The sequence below is a fragment of the Chamaea fasciata genome, unplaced genomic scaffold, assembly GCF_029207755.1.
Source record: "Chamaea fasciata isolate MVZ Bird 193981 ecotype frontalis unplaced genomic scaffold, bChaFas1.0.hap1 SCAF_2, whole genome shotgun sequence".
NCBI lineage: Eukaryota > Metazoa > Chordata > Aves > Passeriformes > Sylviidae > Chamaea > Chamaea fasciata.
Genome location: NW_027094087.1, coordinates 92,407,471 through 92,421,316, shown reverse-complemented (window position 1 = coordinate 92,421,316; position 13,846 = coordinate 92,407,471). Strand labels below are relative to the sequence as shown.

The window sequence follows — 13,846 nt, the reverse complement described above, 5'->3', positions numbered from 1 at the left end:
CTTAGTACTCTTTTTCTATACAGTGTCTTCAGGGATGGGCTCAGTATTAAAAGACATTTGGTTGTATTTCTTCATTTTGGATGTACCCTCGGCACCTCTGGTTAGAACTCAGATTTTGCTCAATTTTTGGAGTGTCTACTACATGTGTTAGGATTAATCTGCAGTCAGATGACAGATGCAGGGTCAATCAGCTGTCTATTATTGAAATCCTGACATCAGGCAACTGAGGTGACCCAAAATCCAAATTCCACCCAATATGGGTGTAATTTTTAGAAACGTAAATGGGATTTACATATAACCTATTGACTGAACTTACCTCCAAAGGATATATCAATGGTTGGAACTTGTCCTGAGTGGGAGTTTGGACTCAGATTGTTTTGTCATGATTAGTGGGGACAGTTTCCCATTGACAAGGAGACTGGTGAACTGGGAGTGGCTTGCTCATCCTACAAGGAAAGCGTTGTTTAGGTCACTGTGTCCTGCTTTACAGTACATATTTGATTCAAAGTCTTGCATTGTGGAAATGTTTTAAAATCAGCCCAGTGAAATTTCTGAATAGTTACAGAGGCACATAATGTTCAAAAACAGGTTCTTCTGGTCAGCACTGTAGGCACTTAGAAAATGCCAAAAGACACTACCTGGTGGCAGTCTTTAACTGTTGAGTGGAAAAAAACATAGCTTCATTTCTACTTCTGTAAGATTTTAAAAGATGCATTGGTCATTACTAATGATGTCACAATATTTTATTATAGGTTACATATGAAATTGCTGGTGCAATAGAAAAAAATAAAGATTCCCTTTCACAAAATCTCGTATTTGTAATGAAAAGTAAGTAAATGCTTTTGTGGTTACTGTTGTTAGAAATCAAGATATTATGACTTGATTTTAATTTTCATTTTCGTTTAAAGAGACATTTGTATATATTTTATTTCCAGTAAAAAAAGTCACCCTCATCTTTATGAAGTATTTACGTACATTATTGTTTGAAATTTGCTCTACTTAAAAAACTTTTCGATTCAGGAACATGAATCATCTTTATCATTATCTTTATCATAAAGAGCAAGAAGGTGTAATATGATGGGTGAGAATGACTTACGGAAGACAATGAGTAGGAACTAAAGCAAAAATAAAACTCAGAAAACAGGAGAAGGAAATTAGGCTCCCAAAATTGTAGAGGCTACAGTGGGATGTCCTCCACTGCTTGAGTACCCTTCTAAAGCAGTAACTTGTGGGTGTTCTTATGTTTTTCAGTGAATAGATAAAAATGCCCATAGAAATGCAAAATAAAATGCCTTTCAGCAAGCATATTGTAAAATTATGCCTAATAATAATAATGCAACCAGTAATTAATTAATCATAATTAATGATCTATAATTGGATTAATGAAAACCTGTATCATTTCCCCTTTCTGGAAGGGAAAAACAAAACATTTTCCTCAGGGAAATGCCAGTGTAAATTAACACTGTATTAAGTAACACTGAGGTGTCATTTGTCTTTTCTCCAACCACTGTAGTGTTTTTCACTTAATATATTATGTACTTACATTTCTTTCCTTAGAAATAGAGACCTACTGTTAAAATGTATTGCATTTTAGCAATTTTACTGTAAAATTAACCAAGCTCCCTAGTAAAAAAATTGATGCATTTCAGACACAAAAAGTGTCTAAAATTCTGACTGAAGAAAGAAATTAAAGAAACTATCTTGCATGTAAGCCTATTGATTGTAGTTTTAGAGATATTACAGTTCTCATTACTTGGAATATACATGATAATCTGCCAAAGAGAAGGCATGACAACTTCCAGTAGGTTCAACGAGAGAAAGCATTCTTCCATTCTCTCACAAATCCCTTTTTGCACTTTGCTATTTTGTGTAATCAGCTATGCAATTGTTAAAACGCAAGAATGGAGGATTGGATTGGATATAAAAAGTTAAGTATGATGACGGTGAGTATATATACAACTGAGGAGTCATAATAATAACAATTATAAGTTACGGAAAAATTCTGGGAGCAGCATATTAACAAACATGTAAGACATTTAAGGGCTGAGTTCCTTCTTTTTTTAAGTGACTTCGGCTTAAAACCTAAGCCTTGATTGTCAGTGACATATTTCCTTTAAAGTCAGTTTCTTAAGTTGTGTAGATGTATAGCTTAAGTGCATGCATCCTTTGATTTCCATTGAATTTCATTTCCTGAATCAAAACTTTTAATCATAATAACATTAAAGTAATTTGTATATAGTTGCAGGAATGTGGAACATACCTGCTGGAAAATCATCAGAAGAGACTATTGACATGGGATATATCTGTTTTAATTTGAAAGATATAATTTCAATGCTTGTCCTAATCCTACATTTTAAACATATGGGTATTGATGCCCACTGATTGTGTTGAAATCATTTCAATTATCTGCTTCCATGTCTTCCTCATAATTTTAATGTTCTTATTAAGAAAGGAATAGTAATTATTCTCCACAGAAAAAGGGAAACAAATTTGTTGCATTTAAGCATATAGTGAAAAACTTATAACAGTCACTAAAGAGCAAACTGAGGAATTTTTACCTGCTATGCTTAACTATTATGATGCTTATCCTGTTCATCTTTCTGGATTTTTTGTTTGTTTATGCATATGATGGGTGTGATCATAATGCCAGTTTGCTAGTTCTTAAAAAAAAATGTAACAAGAATTCAGCATGGTTAAGGATGTATCACACAGCGAGTTCTTAGCACTTACTGGTGCTGTGTAAGTGCAAGCAGCATGTAATTATCATGGTCATCTTAAAAACCCTGTGACCATAAATTCATAAAGGATAATTAGACTGAAATTAAGATAAAATATATTATCAGTCATAAAATTCAGATATTTTTGGGTCTTTTGTTTGTTTGTTTGTTTTTTTGTTTAAAAGCACCTCCTAGAATTATATTTATTTTGTACAAGTAATAATATATATGTATGGCAATGTCTTTTTTCTCTAAGTGTTTTTAAGTGTGGTCTTGATGTGGAGAAACCAAATTTTCTGCCCTTCCCTCCTTCACCTTGCCTTTTTTAAAATCCCTTTTCATATTTTGTGTATATATAATTCTTTAGTGCAATGAGTGTCTATAATTTATTTCTGTCAAGTGCCTTGATTGTTTCTAAATACTACATGCTAGGAAATTGTGCAGAACTCACCTCTTACATTGCTTTAATAGATGGATAAATTTGGAATCTGTAATGGAACAAAATTCAGAGGTGATGATTCCATAAGTAATTAAGTTTAGACAGATGTGTCTAAAAGATTTTGGTTTATGCCCTCTATTTGTTCAGCATAGGACCTAAATATGTTAAAAATGGTGTAACTGTTTTCAGACATTGAATGTTCTTTGATAACTTTGATAATGCTCATTTTTTGATTTGTTCATTTGTTTTAGGTTTACTTATTTAATTCTCTCCTACTGTGTGTCTTTTTACTGACAAATACAATATATATAATTTTCTAACTTATATTTTATCTTCATGCTTTTCTTTTCTTTTTATTTCCAGCTAGTGAAAATGTGGTCATCAATCAGTTGTTCCAGTCCAAACTGACACAAACTGGATCGCTTGTTCCTCCATATCATTCCCTTAAAATCAAAGGGTCTAAAGCAGCTTTGCTCAGTAAAAAAACATCTGTAACCTGTGCAAGTGGAGAAGCAAAGAAGTATATTGAACTCAGCAAGGTAAGAATTTAGGATTCTTTCCACTCTTGGCTCCTTGAAATTTTTCTGTTATTTTGTCATTTCTGAAATCATCTTGTTCTTTGCTTCATTCTCTGTAGTCATTACTACAAAAATCATTTCCTTCTTAGTATCAACACTAAAGCAGCAAAAGTGAGAAAAAGGTTCTAATTTGCGAACACTAATAATTTTGGTTCAAGAATCTCTTTCTTGGACTCTCTGAGTAGAAGGTCAAGCAGGATGATGAGGTCCTTCAAGCCTGAGTCATTCCATGATTGCCTGCTCCAGGGCTTATTAGCAGTGAATTCAGTCTTGCTAATTTTTGGCTCTACAGGAACACTTCTCTGTTTTGTCTCCTTGAAAGACTTTATGATGAATAGTTGAGTAAATTAAGACATAAGAAGTGTAAAAATAAAATCTTAATGTCTTTATTTTGTCAACAGGAGAAGATTTCTGCTTTGCTAAATACAGTTTTATGTGGTTTTGTATGAAGATCAAAATGTAAATTTTGGCCAACATTGTTATTTTAAATGGCCTCTCATATGTAAATTTTCCCAGTCAATTTGAAATCAAATCAAACACACCTCATTTCTGAACTTATCTCTTTTCCTGCTAACTAAGTCAGACAAAAAAGTTAAAAGAAAAACCCAAACAAATACCAATAAACCACAAACAAAAACAAAAAAAAGAGGGGAGCAGCAGAGAAACTTTGAAGATTATCAGAAAATTAATTGTTCATGTCACATGGAACATCTCTGTTGAAGAGAAATAATGTGATTTACTGAGTTAATCCATGACAGAGCTTTGGAATTTATCCTTCTAGAAAAGAAGCACACACTTCTCACAATACATCAGCTGCCTCACGAGGCTTCTTGAATCTTACAACTCTATTTTCAGTTTACAGCTGCATAAAATTGATTCTGTCATGGGATTAAGGAGCCTGCTCCCATGTGTCATTGTGGAAGGCTTTGTACATCCATAGAATAGCAATGGGAGTTTCCCTATGGTCCCCTTGCTGATAACAGCATAATTCCTGACTATTGTTCTTGTCAGTAATCTCAGTGGAAAAACTTAAATTGAAGTGAATGATGTTGGTATAAGGCTGTATTTAGCAAACAGCTGAGGCAATGCAACGTGCCTTTAGGTGCCTTTCCACGGTAGTAAGAGCTTCCTAGAGGAAGCTAAGGATGAAAAGATCCCTGTCCCCATACATGGGAGGAAGTATGAAAAGCATATCTGAGTTAGAAGCCGAATCAAACCAGGGCAAAACACTGCACAGTTGGGATCTCTGAAATTATGCTGGTTTTGACATGTCCAGAATAGCTTTTAACCTGTAGTTACTCCCTTGAGAAGCAGAAGACATTCAATTCCTTTGGGAAGCCTGATATCTGAAATCGGAAATTTCAGATTCGGTGAGAATGCTGTAAAGATTTAGGCATTAGTTGGAAGGTGGGAAGAACTTCATCCTTCACCTGTCCACAGAGACAAGGATGGCTTTGCTTCTCAAACACAGGCTTCGAGAAGAGCTGTGCAGGTGGGACACAACACTTTGTTGATACTAAGTTGGCCTAATTTGAGCAAGGTACTGTGCTGCCATGCAGGACTGCAGCAGAACTTTAGGAATCTAATCTGTTCCACTGGCAAAAGGCAACACTTGTTTTTTTGGAATAGGCGCTCAATGCAGGAGCTGGAAGTTGGTAATTGCTTAAATTCTATTGTGGATCAAGCCCAAATGTGTAACTATGCTGTCCCAAATAATTCTTTCCCTTTTTCAATATAGCCTTGAAAATTTTCCGTGATGGACTGAATTAATGTTGGGTTTGTTATTTTATTGCTGTAATTGAAAATGCAATGCAAGGGGCTTTTTCTTGTCAGCTTAAAATTAAAATTATTAAGTGTTGGAAAATCATAACCATTGTATTTTTATTGGAGTTTATCCAGAGGTTAAAGGCAACAAAGAGAAGACAAAAAAAAAAAAAAAAAAAAAAAAAAAAGAGGAGGGGGAGAAGAAGAAGAAGGGACATTAATCAACCAGAGACTGGCATTCCTTTTATATCTTAAATTTGAGTCACAACATGCATCATACTGTAGGCAGTGGGAAACATAAAACGGAAGGTACACATGGTGCTATGTATGGGCAGTCATGTAGACTCTACCGTATCCAGGGAAGGGAAGTAGAGAAAGTTAAAGTTAAATAGGAGTTTGTTGTGAGTCCCCTCCTCTTTGATCTTGTCACTGCAATCCTAGCTAATTGCTACGTTATATAATTATAAAATATCTCCACGTATGGCCATGCATCCGTTTACTTTTCCAGAAATTACTCTTTTCTTGGTGTTGAGCATGCTGACACAAGTAAGGACAGTCTATCTCTTTGAACTAATGATAGCAAGGTAGGATCCAAGGCAAAAATGTATTTATCCTAAGACAGACATGAGAAGATCTGTTAACAGGCCAGAAGTTTGGAGCACATAGGAGTCATAGGAATTTGGGGATGCCAGCTCAAGCCTCTGTGACTTATGAAGATCATGTCCCCTTTTTGAATAAAATATATTTTCATTGATACTCTCACAACCCTTGCTCTCATCGACTCTTGCTCCCTTGTTTTTCTCTAATCTTTTCCTGGCACATATTTTGGCTCTATTGTCTTCTCCTCACTTACTTGGGAAGAATTGGTATGTTTCAGATTTTATACAGCAAAAGTCTTTAGAGATTTTTTAGGAGGAGATTTTTAACTTCTTAACAGAGATTACAGAATTACATATATGTATGGGGTTTTTTTCTGTAGATTAGAGGTACAAGATATTCCAATGTAAAGCTGTATATTAGAGGGTAATAGAGAGGTAAAGATTTACTGCCCACCTTGAGATAAAATTTTTGTGTGTGTGCTTTTCTCTTCCACAGCTGTTGAAGAAGAAAGGAACATCCTCATTTCTTCAGAGACTGGAAAGAGGGGGCCCAAGCACTGTGGCAATACAGCTCAGGGTCAGTGAACATCTTATGGAGAGAAATTTGCAAAAGAATCTCTAGATGGTTTAAAGGCAGGATTGCCCTCTGCAGATTGCAATGGAAGAAAGAAAAATCTTGTGTTTTAGAAAGCCACTTGCATGACCTGGTCAACCCTTTCAAGAAAATGATGTTAAAAAAATTAGGAATAGCACTAAGAATAGTTAGGATTATTGAACAATAATCTTAGCTGCACAAGAATGATTGATAATTGTTTGTTTCTTCCCCAGAAATCACTTGCAGATATCATTGGCAAGCTGCAGAATTGCACTCCACATTCCGTTCATTGTATAAAACCTAATAACGCCAAGTTGCCAGATACTTTTGATAATTTTTATGTGTCTGCTCAACTGCAGTATATTGGTGTCCTAGACATGGTCAAAATTATACGACATGGGTATCCAGTACGTCTCTCTTTCACAGACTTCTTGTCAAGGTAAATTCTTTCAAGTTACACAAAACCTTTTTTCTTACCTACAGTACAAAGCCTTCTGTCGTTTTCTGGTAGTGCTTGCAATGTTGTTTTGCTTATGAGTCTTTCAAACTTTTTTCAGAGAAAATCTTGTTTGCCTGCAAGGGGTTTAGGCCTGTTACTTTTTAATTGAATTAATTATGAACTTTAAAAATATAAATTTAAAAATTTATAACATTTATATTGAAATGTAGAAATATATTTATAAAGATCTTAAGTTTTAAAAGTATGACATCATAAAAGATCTCTTTTTTTGCAATTTATGCTGTTTTTATGATTTTAAAAATATAAAACATTGCATATTGTTTGCAGGTAATTAAAAAGGAGAAGTAGTCTAATTTTTCAGCTTTCTAGGTGTAGGTGTCATAGTTTCATTATTTGTATTTCATAGGCTAGGATTTGTTTATGCATGGTCATGAGGTACTAATGCTCAGACCCCAACTCCATTTTTATTCTTGTTGTTAGAAATTAGTGACATACTGAATTAATGTGAAAAGAAAAAAAGGTCTGTTTCTGTCTGAAGGCAAACTCTTGTTCCCCCTTCCCAGTTCAATATTGGGGTTCTGGGTCACTTACATTCTCAAAAGATTCAGGAAAGAAAGAGGACTGTCTTGCCCAAAAAGTATTTGTTTAGCAGCCTCATGCACCCAAGACAAGTTCCTTCTCTCTGTGTGTTCTACTCCTTGATTGATATATATCAACCAGTAATGATCTGACCTTTGTAATATTTTACTTCTGTAAAACAGCATGGGAATATCAGTTGCCTACACATAACTTTCAGTTGTCTTCTTGGAAGAAGTTGAGGATGTTAAATTACTGCTTGGGCAGAAAGTTTTTCTCCCTGTAAATATTCACAGTAAGAAGTATAAGAGTTTATAATTCCATCTCTTTCATAAATAAACTGTCTTCGCTCTACCATAATATTCATCCTCTGTAGGAAAAGCGTAAAAAGCTAGCCTGTCATTTCTTTCTAGTGCAGCTAACAAGCAATTTGCAAGTTCCCATATGAAGCTATTTTGAGAATGAGAAGTTCCTTTAACACAGCAATCTAAGAGTGAAAAACAAGTACACCTGTAATAGCAAGGGATTTGTCCCATGAGAATCAGTAAAGAAAATATGTAAAAAATCCAAGAATAGATAGATAGATATGATGGACAAGTAAAGCCCTTTTACTAACCAATAGAATAATTAACAAGAAAGCTATTAACCAATTAAAGTTTTCCATGAGGTTTCCACAAACTGTATAAAAGACAGCATGCCTCCATAATAAAGAGAGCCTTCTGAAAATTTTACCGTGTCACTCTGTGACCACTCTGTGACCATGCCGTGAACCGTCTCAACAACAGCAGTCCTCCAGTATGAATCAAGCTGGGCAGGCTGGTTGAGGAGAAGATGCACATAGTGGGAGATCTGGGAAAGCTTTCACATTCTGAAGTTGTATGGGCAATCTCTATATAGCCATATCTATACAACTGAACTGGACCTTTGAGGTACACTTACATGAGCACAGTGCCACAACCTTTCCCGCTGTTAGATCCTTACTGTGATTTCTGGCAGATATTTGCTTCCTTGCCACCCAGCCTTTTTCACTGCAATTCCCAGATACAGGCTAGGGATTACCACAGACCTAGGTTCAGTCCTGGTGGTCAATGTCAAGGTTGCTGCTCTCTTTTGGAGGATAAAGGAAATTAACCACGTGTACAAAAATAATTTTCAGTGCCAGAGAATGGCACTCTTAGGGACAAGTCTTATTTTTTAAATTTTGAGAAGTTTTGTTAAAAATGTAAATTCCGTCTTTTCATCCACACCTTCAAGTACCTACCAAAGATAAATTTTTACATAAAAGTTTAGAGGACATCTGGTGTCTCACAATAAATATTTTTTTGCAGTAACAAGACTAAGACAAGAATAGCAAAAAAACCCAAAAATATGATGCCAGCAACATTTATGCTGGTAAAGTGTTCTGATTATTTTACTCTATAATCTTTATCCCTTTTCCTCCACAATTAATTATCTTTGCAGGTTTTTTGCAGCTGAGCCCCTGACATATTCACGTATTTGCACCAGGTCATAATAATTTTATTGTTGTACATAAAATGAATTAAGCAGTGATGGGGCTAGTGTGGCATCACCAAAAATAAGCTCATTTCATATTCCCTGTGACTGTATGTTGAACCTTCTCATAAGTTAGCAATAATCATTCTGCATACAGTCTCTCAATATTACTGAATTTTTAGATTTGTGTACAAATATGAACACGGAGCTCTTGGTCCAGAGGTATTGAAAAAGACCCTCAGCATTGTGAGGCTTTTTATAGTAGCTATCCATGCTGCACAGGCCAAAGCATCTCTTCCTTTGTAGAGGAGCGAATTTTTCACTTTACTCACTATGACAAGTTTACTTTCATATTTATATTCAGTGTGTTTGGATAATTCTTTCCATATAATAGTTGAACAGTGTGGCTATTTGTTTTTTTATTGGCGGAAAGTATGAAATTTTTAAGCAGAAAATATATTATTAGACTGCATTTCAAAAGTACTGTCGCTTCTGAAAGCTGTATTTTTTTTCAGTCAATAGACTGCAGGTAAGAAAGAAATATTGAATTCAGAGATTATGAGTTACCTCTTCAAAAAGTTTCCTAAAAATCTTTCACTTGTGCTACATTTCTATATTGCCTTAGTAACTGGATAGGATATTTTTAGAAACCAAATAATTAGTTTTGGTGGTTTTTTGTTAACTGTATTAGTTTTGTTGGCTGTTCAGACAAGCTCTGGTCTTGTCTTACTATTCACTGATTGGAATGAGAAATGATTTTGTCATATTTCCATATAGGCTTACAGACCTGAAGCTGATGGAGTTTTTCATCTTTCAAATTTTTATTTCCTTTGCTGTCAAACTGGTATTTCTAGTATTCTAAAGAGAATTTGTGGCCCCAATCCCAACCTGAATTCCCAAAAGATAGGGAATTACTATCGTCCCTCACCATCCATGCAGTTTTTTTGCATTTTCTTTTTGGTCTTCCAAATCATATAGGTAATGTGGTCAGAATTTAAATAGTTCTAATTAAAAAATTAAAACACTTTTTTTTTTTTTCTGGCTATAGGAAGACAGGCTGTTTGAATTAGGGGACTTTGTGGCAAAGAGATGGAATATTGGAAGACCTGTATTCTATCAGCAATCAGACAGTAGCAGTTCATTCTTAATTGGATGAATTTAAATAAATTTCTATTGCTATATAATTAGGGATTAATATGACCTGTCTTTAACCTATTTATGAGTTGCATTTGAACTCCTGCAAAGGCTTTAGGGAGAGTAGCTAAAGAAGTGTTATATTTTGCAAGAGCATATCTTCCTGGGCTATAAAGCTTAATCGTTATTTCTGTTGCTAAGCTTTTGCATTTACTGGTTCTGCTTCTGTCTTATCAAAGTAAAAGTTGACAGCTGTGAAGTGAACCCCTCAATCACCAAATTTTGCTGATCAGAGGAGAAATGTTGTGGAAATTCTCGATATTAAATGGAAGCTGTGACACTTATTTTCAGTGGATATATAATAAAATGAGAATTCATAAGGTCAGATGGTATTAAATCCTGTAAAAATAAAATAATTGAGAAATCATATATGTGATTTGCCAACTCCATATACTGTGTTTCTGCTGAATTTACCTGCAGTGTTGGCTCAATTTCCAAAGCTCTGTGAGCAGAGAGACAGGGATCAGTTTTTACCTATCTTAAAAATAGAAAACCTTGAATTACATGCATTTTACCCTCCTGGAAAAGTTTACACATATTTTTTGCTTAATATCTTCAGAACAGTTCTCAGTGGACTATATTTTTAAATTCTAGCTTTGCTTTTTAAGTCAAGGCAGTGGCACAAACAAAATTCTAAAGGGTTTGAAGTTTCCAATTTGGAGCCCAAATTGTACGCATAGGTAAAGTATCCTCAAATATCTTTTTACTTGGAAGAAAGAATACAGTAAAATAGCCATGGAATTAGTGATGCTCTGCAGATGGCTGTTTCTTTCCAGTATTTAGTGTTTTGATATCTTACTTAAAATATATCTAATTTTAAAAAACTCTAATTTAAAAAATATCTAATTTAGAGTAAGATATACAAAAAGCCCATTAGTATAAACAGTAATTTATTATGGTTTTGGTAGTTGGTGCCATAGAATAGGAAAAGTAAGTATCCAGTGTCTGCTCTGTTTAATTGCAGAATAGGGCTCAGAAACTCTCTGGGGCACACACAGAGCCTTGTTATACAAGCTTAATATCTAGACTCTAATCTCTTTGCATCAGTTAATAAAAAGCATCCTGTCTGACTTCTGTGTCATTCACCTCACATGGTGCTCAAAGAAGACATGTAAAAGCTATTTTGAATATAAATTTTTGAAAGTAATTGTCATGATCAAAGACCCATGAGGTAACTTCAGCAAAGTACAAGAATATAGCTGTTCAGGGATATTCAGGTCAAAATGAGGCACTAAAATGCTCTGTTTCACTCCCTCTGAAAAATTTTATTTTGGTACAATCATCCTCTACAAACGCTCCATCTTCTCCAAATTGAAATAGAAATTACAATACTTCTTTCTTTCTCTTTGTACTTTAATGTTTTTCACCAAGTTGCTGAACTATATCCAGTTCTTTTCTTAGTCTGTATTTCAGTTTGCTTGCCCAAGGAGGAATTTATGCACTACTAAGTTAGAAACTGAGGTTCACATGTCCCGTGTTTCTTGTGTCTGGGACACTGCTTAGCAGTGGATGCTGCAAGGTCCAGTTACACAGGTCTTTAAATGAGGCATCTGTGTCAGCCTTCCCTGCCAGTTTACAGGAAACACTCAGAGCTGTTGAAACTCAGGATAGCCTCCGTGGATTATTTGAACTGAGAAGCAATTTGAGCCTTTCACTTAGCAGATGAGAATGGCAGGATTTCTTTGCCAGAGATCATGTTGTTCAGAAAGCCCAAATTCTAGTGTGCCGTTCCTTGCATTTATTTCTGCACTTTTTGGGTGTTTCTTGGAATTTCATACTGTCTCTCAGGTTTCTAGATGGTCTTTTCTGGGTTTAATTCCATCATGGAGGTCCCATCCTGCCTTCTGTTGCTGATCAAGGAAGAGCAGAGAAAATTTCATAGTCTGAAGAAGAACATGAAGGCTGTGTGTAGAGACATTCCTTACAGTATTGTTGAAAGAAAAGTCACTAGAATGTTATGATTTACTATTTCTAATAATATTTTAAAATTGCTTAAATTGCACCAATTTAATCTTTTAGTTTTACTTAGGCTAATGCAGCCATTAAGCTTTATAAGTAGTTATTTATCCTGTTAAGACAGTGTCAGATGCTGGTTTGGAGGTACAATGTCATACCTTATTCCTTCTCATCCTCCTCCTCCCTGTCCTCTTTCCCTTCCCCCTGCTTCCCTATTTTCCCCTCTTTTTCTCCTTCTTCTCCCTCCACCTTACTGTCCTGTATGAATAACGTAAAAATATCTAAATCATCAACTGTAAGCTTTAATAAAAAAAGGGAAATAAACAGTTAACAGTCTGATGATTTTTTGTTTTAAAGTAACTTCAAAAGATGGCAAAACATCCATTTTAATAGCAAACATTAGGAAGGAAGTATATGGAACACAATGATAATGGATTCTTATAGTAATCATAGCAGAGAGGGTGAAAAAGGTATGTTTGAAGACTGTTCTAATTACAGGTTTTCCTCTGATTTTAGTATGAAGTTCTTAATTTATTCTTCAAGCTACACTGAACTGCAGATCCTAAATTACGTACCTATAGGCAGGGCAGCATTCACTGATAATGAAATGCTCTTATAGTGGTCTTTACATCAAAACCTTAGTGCTTCAGAGCACTAAATTATTATTAACTCTTCCAAATAATTGACTTTGCTTAGAGATCATTCTGAAGAGATACCTTTTTTCTCAGGAAATATTCTGTTAATGCTGATATCATTGCTTTGTCAAGTAATGTCTGTCCTTTTTCTATAAAACCCTTTTTAATAGCTATTGTAATATTTTCACCAAATTCGTGCTATTAGCTGATGATGTATTGCACAGATGTTTTTTATGTTTGTAAATCATATGTGCGAGTCATTATTGTATATCTAAACTCCCTTCATCCAGAAGCATTTTGTTATTCACTTTTTTCTCTTTCTTTCCCCTCTCTCTTTTTTCCCCTCTTGAAAGTGGGGAAGTTATAATGGTTTCTAATATATAATTTTTTAATTTAAAAAGCCAGCAGAACATTTCAGTGTCTCATGAGCAAGTCAGAGCATTAGTAAGAATGATGTGCAGAGTAGATAGCAAAGTGATGGGTCATCATCACACTGGCCCTTTCAGCTTTATTGTCTGCTATCCAGTATCAGTAATCTCAGAGAGCACTACATCGATGTGTGCCATGATACCTTTAATCTTTGCAAGAAGAGCATGAAGTAATCTGACTGGTGTTTAAAAAGCAGTATTTAATTAAAGTAGATGTAATGATAAAATTTATATCAAATGGCAGTCTTGCAATTGTGGAGTTTGTTGCTTCAGACCTAGAGCTGGAAGTGATATTTCTGATCGAGGGTAATCATTTCTGTTTATCCTTCTTTCAGAACGCAAGCAAAGGTGAATAAATAAAGCATCTTAAAGTCATCAGTTTTGAGGGCACTTTAAATGCAAATTCATAAA

The 13,846-nt window shown here is 34.8% G+C and overlaps 1 protein-coding gene across 1 annotated transcript in view; it reads left to right on the top strand.

Moving 5' to 3' along the window:
- Nucleotides 1–13,846, top strand: part of MYO16 (myosin XVI) — a 365,576-nt gene that overhangs the window by 277,140 nt on the left and 74,590 nt on the right. The window contains exons 24-27 of the mRNA XM_066176778.1: nt 753–828; nt 3,520–3,695; nt 6,594–6,674; nt 6,926–7,131. Of these exons, the coding sequence (XP_066032875.1) occupies nt 753–828; nt 3,520–3,695; nt 6,594–6,674; nt 6,926–7,131 (539 nt within the window). The remainder of the gene's footprint in view (nt 1–752; nt 829–3,519; nt 3,696–6,593; nt 6,675–6,925; nt 7,132–13,846) is intronic.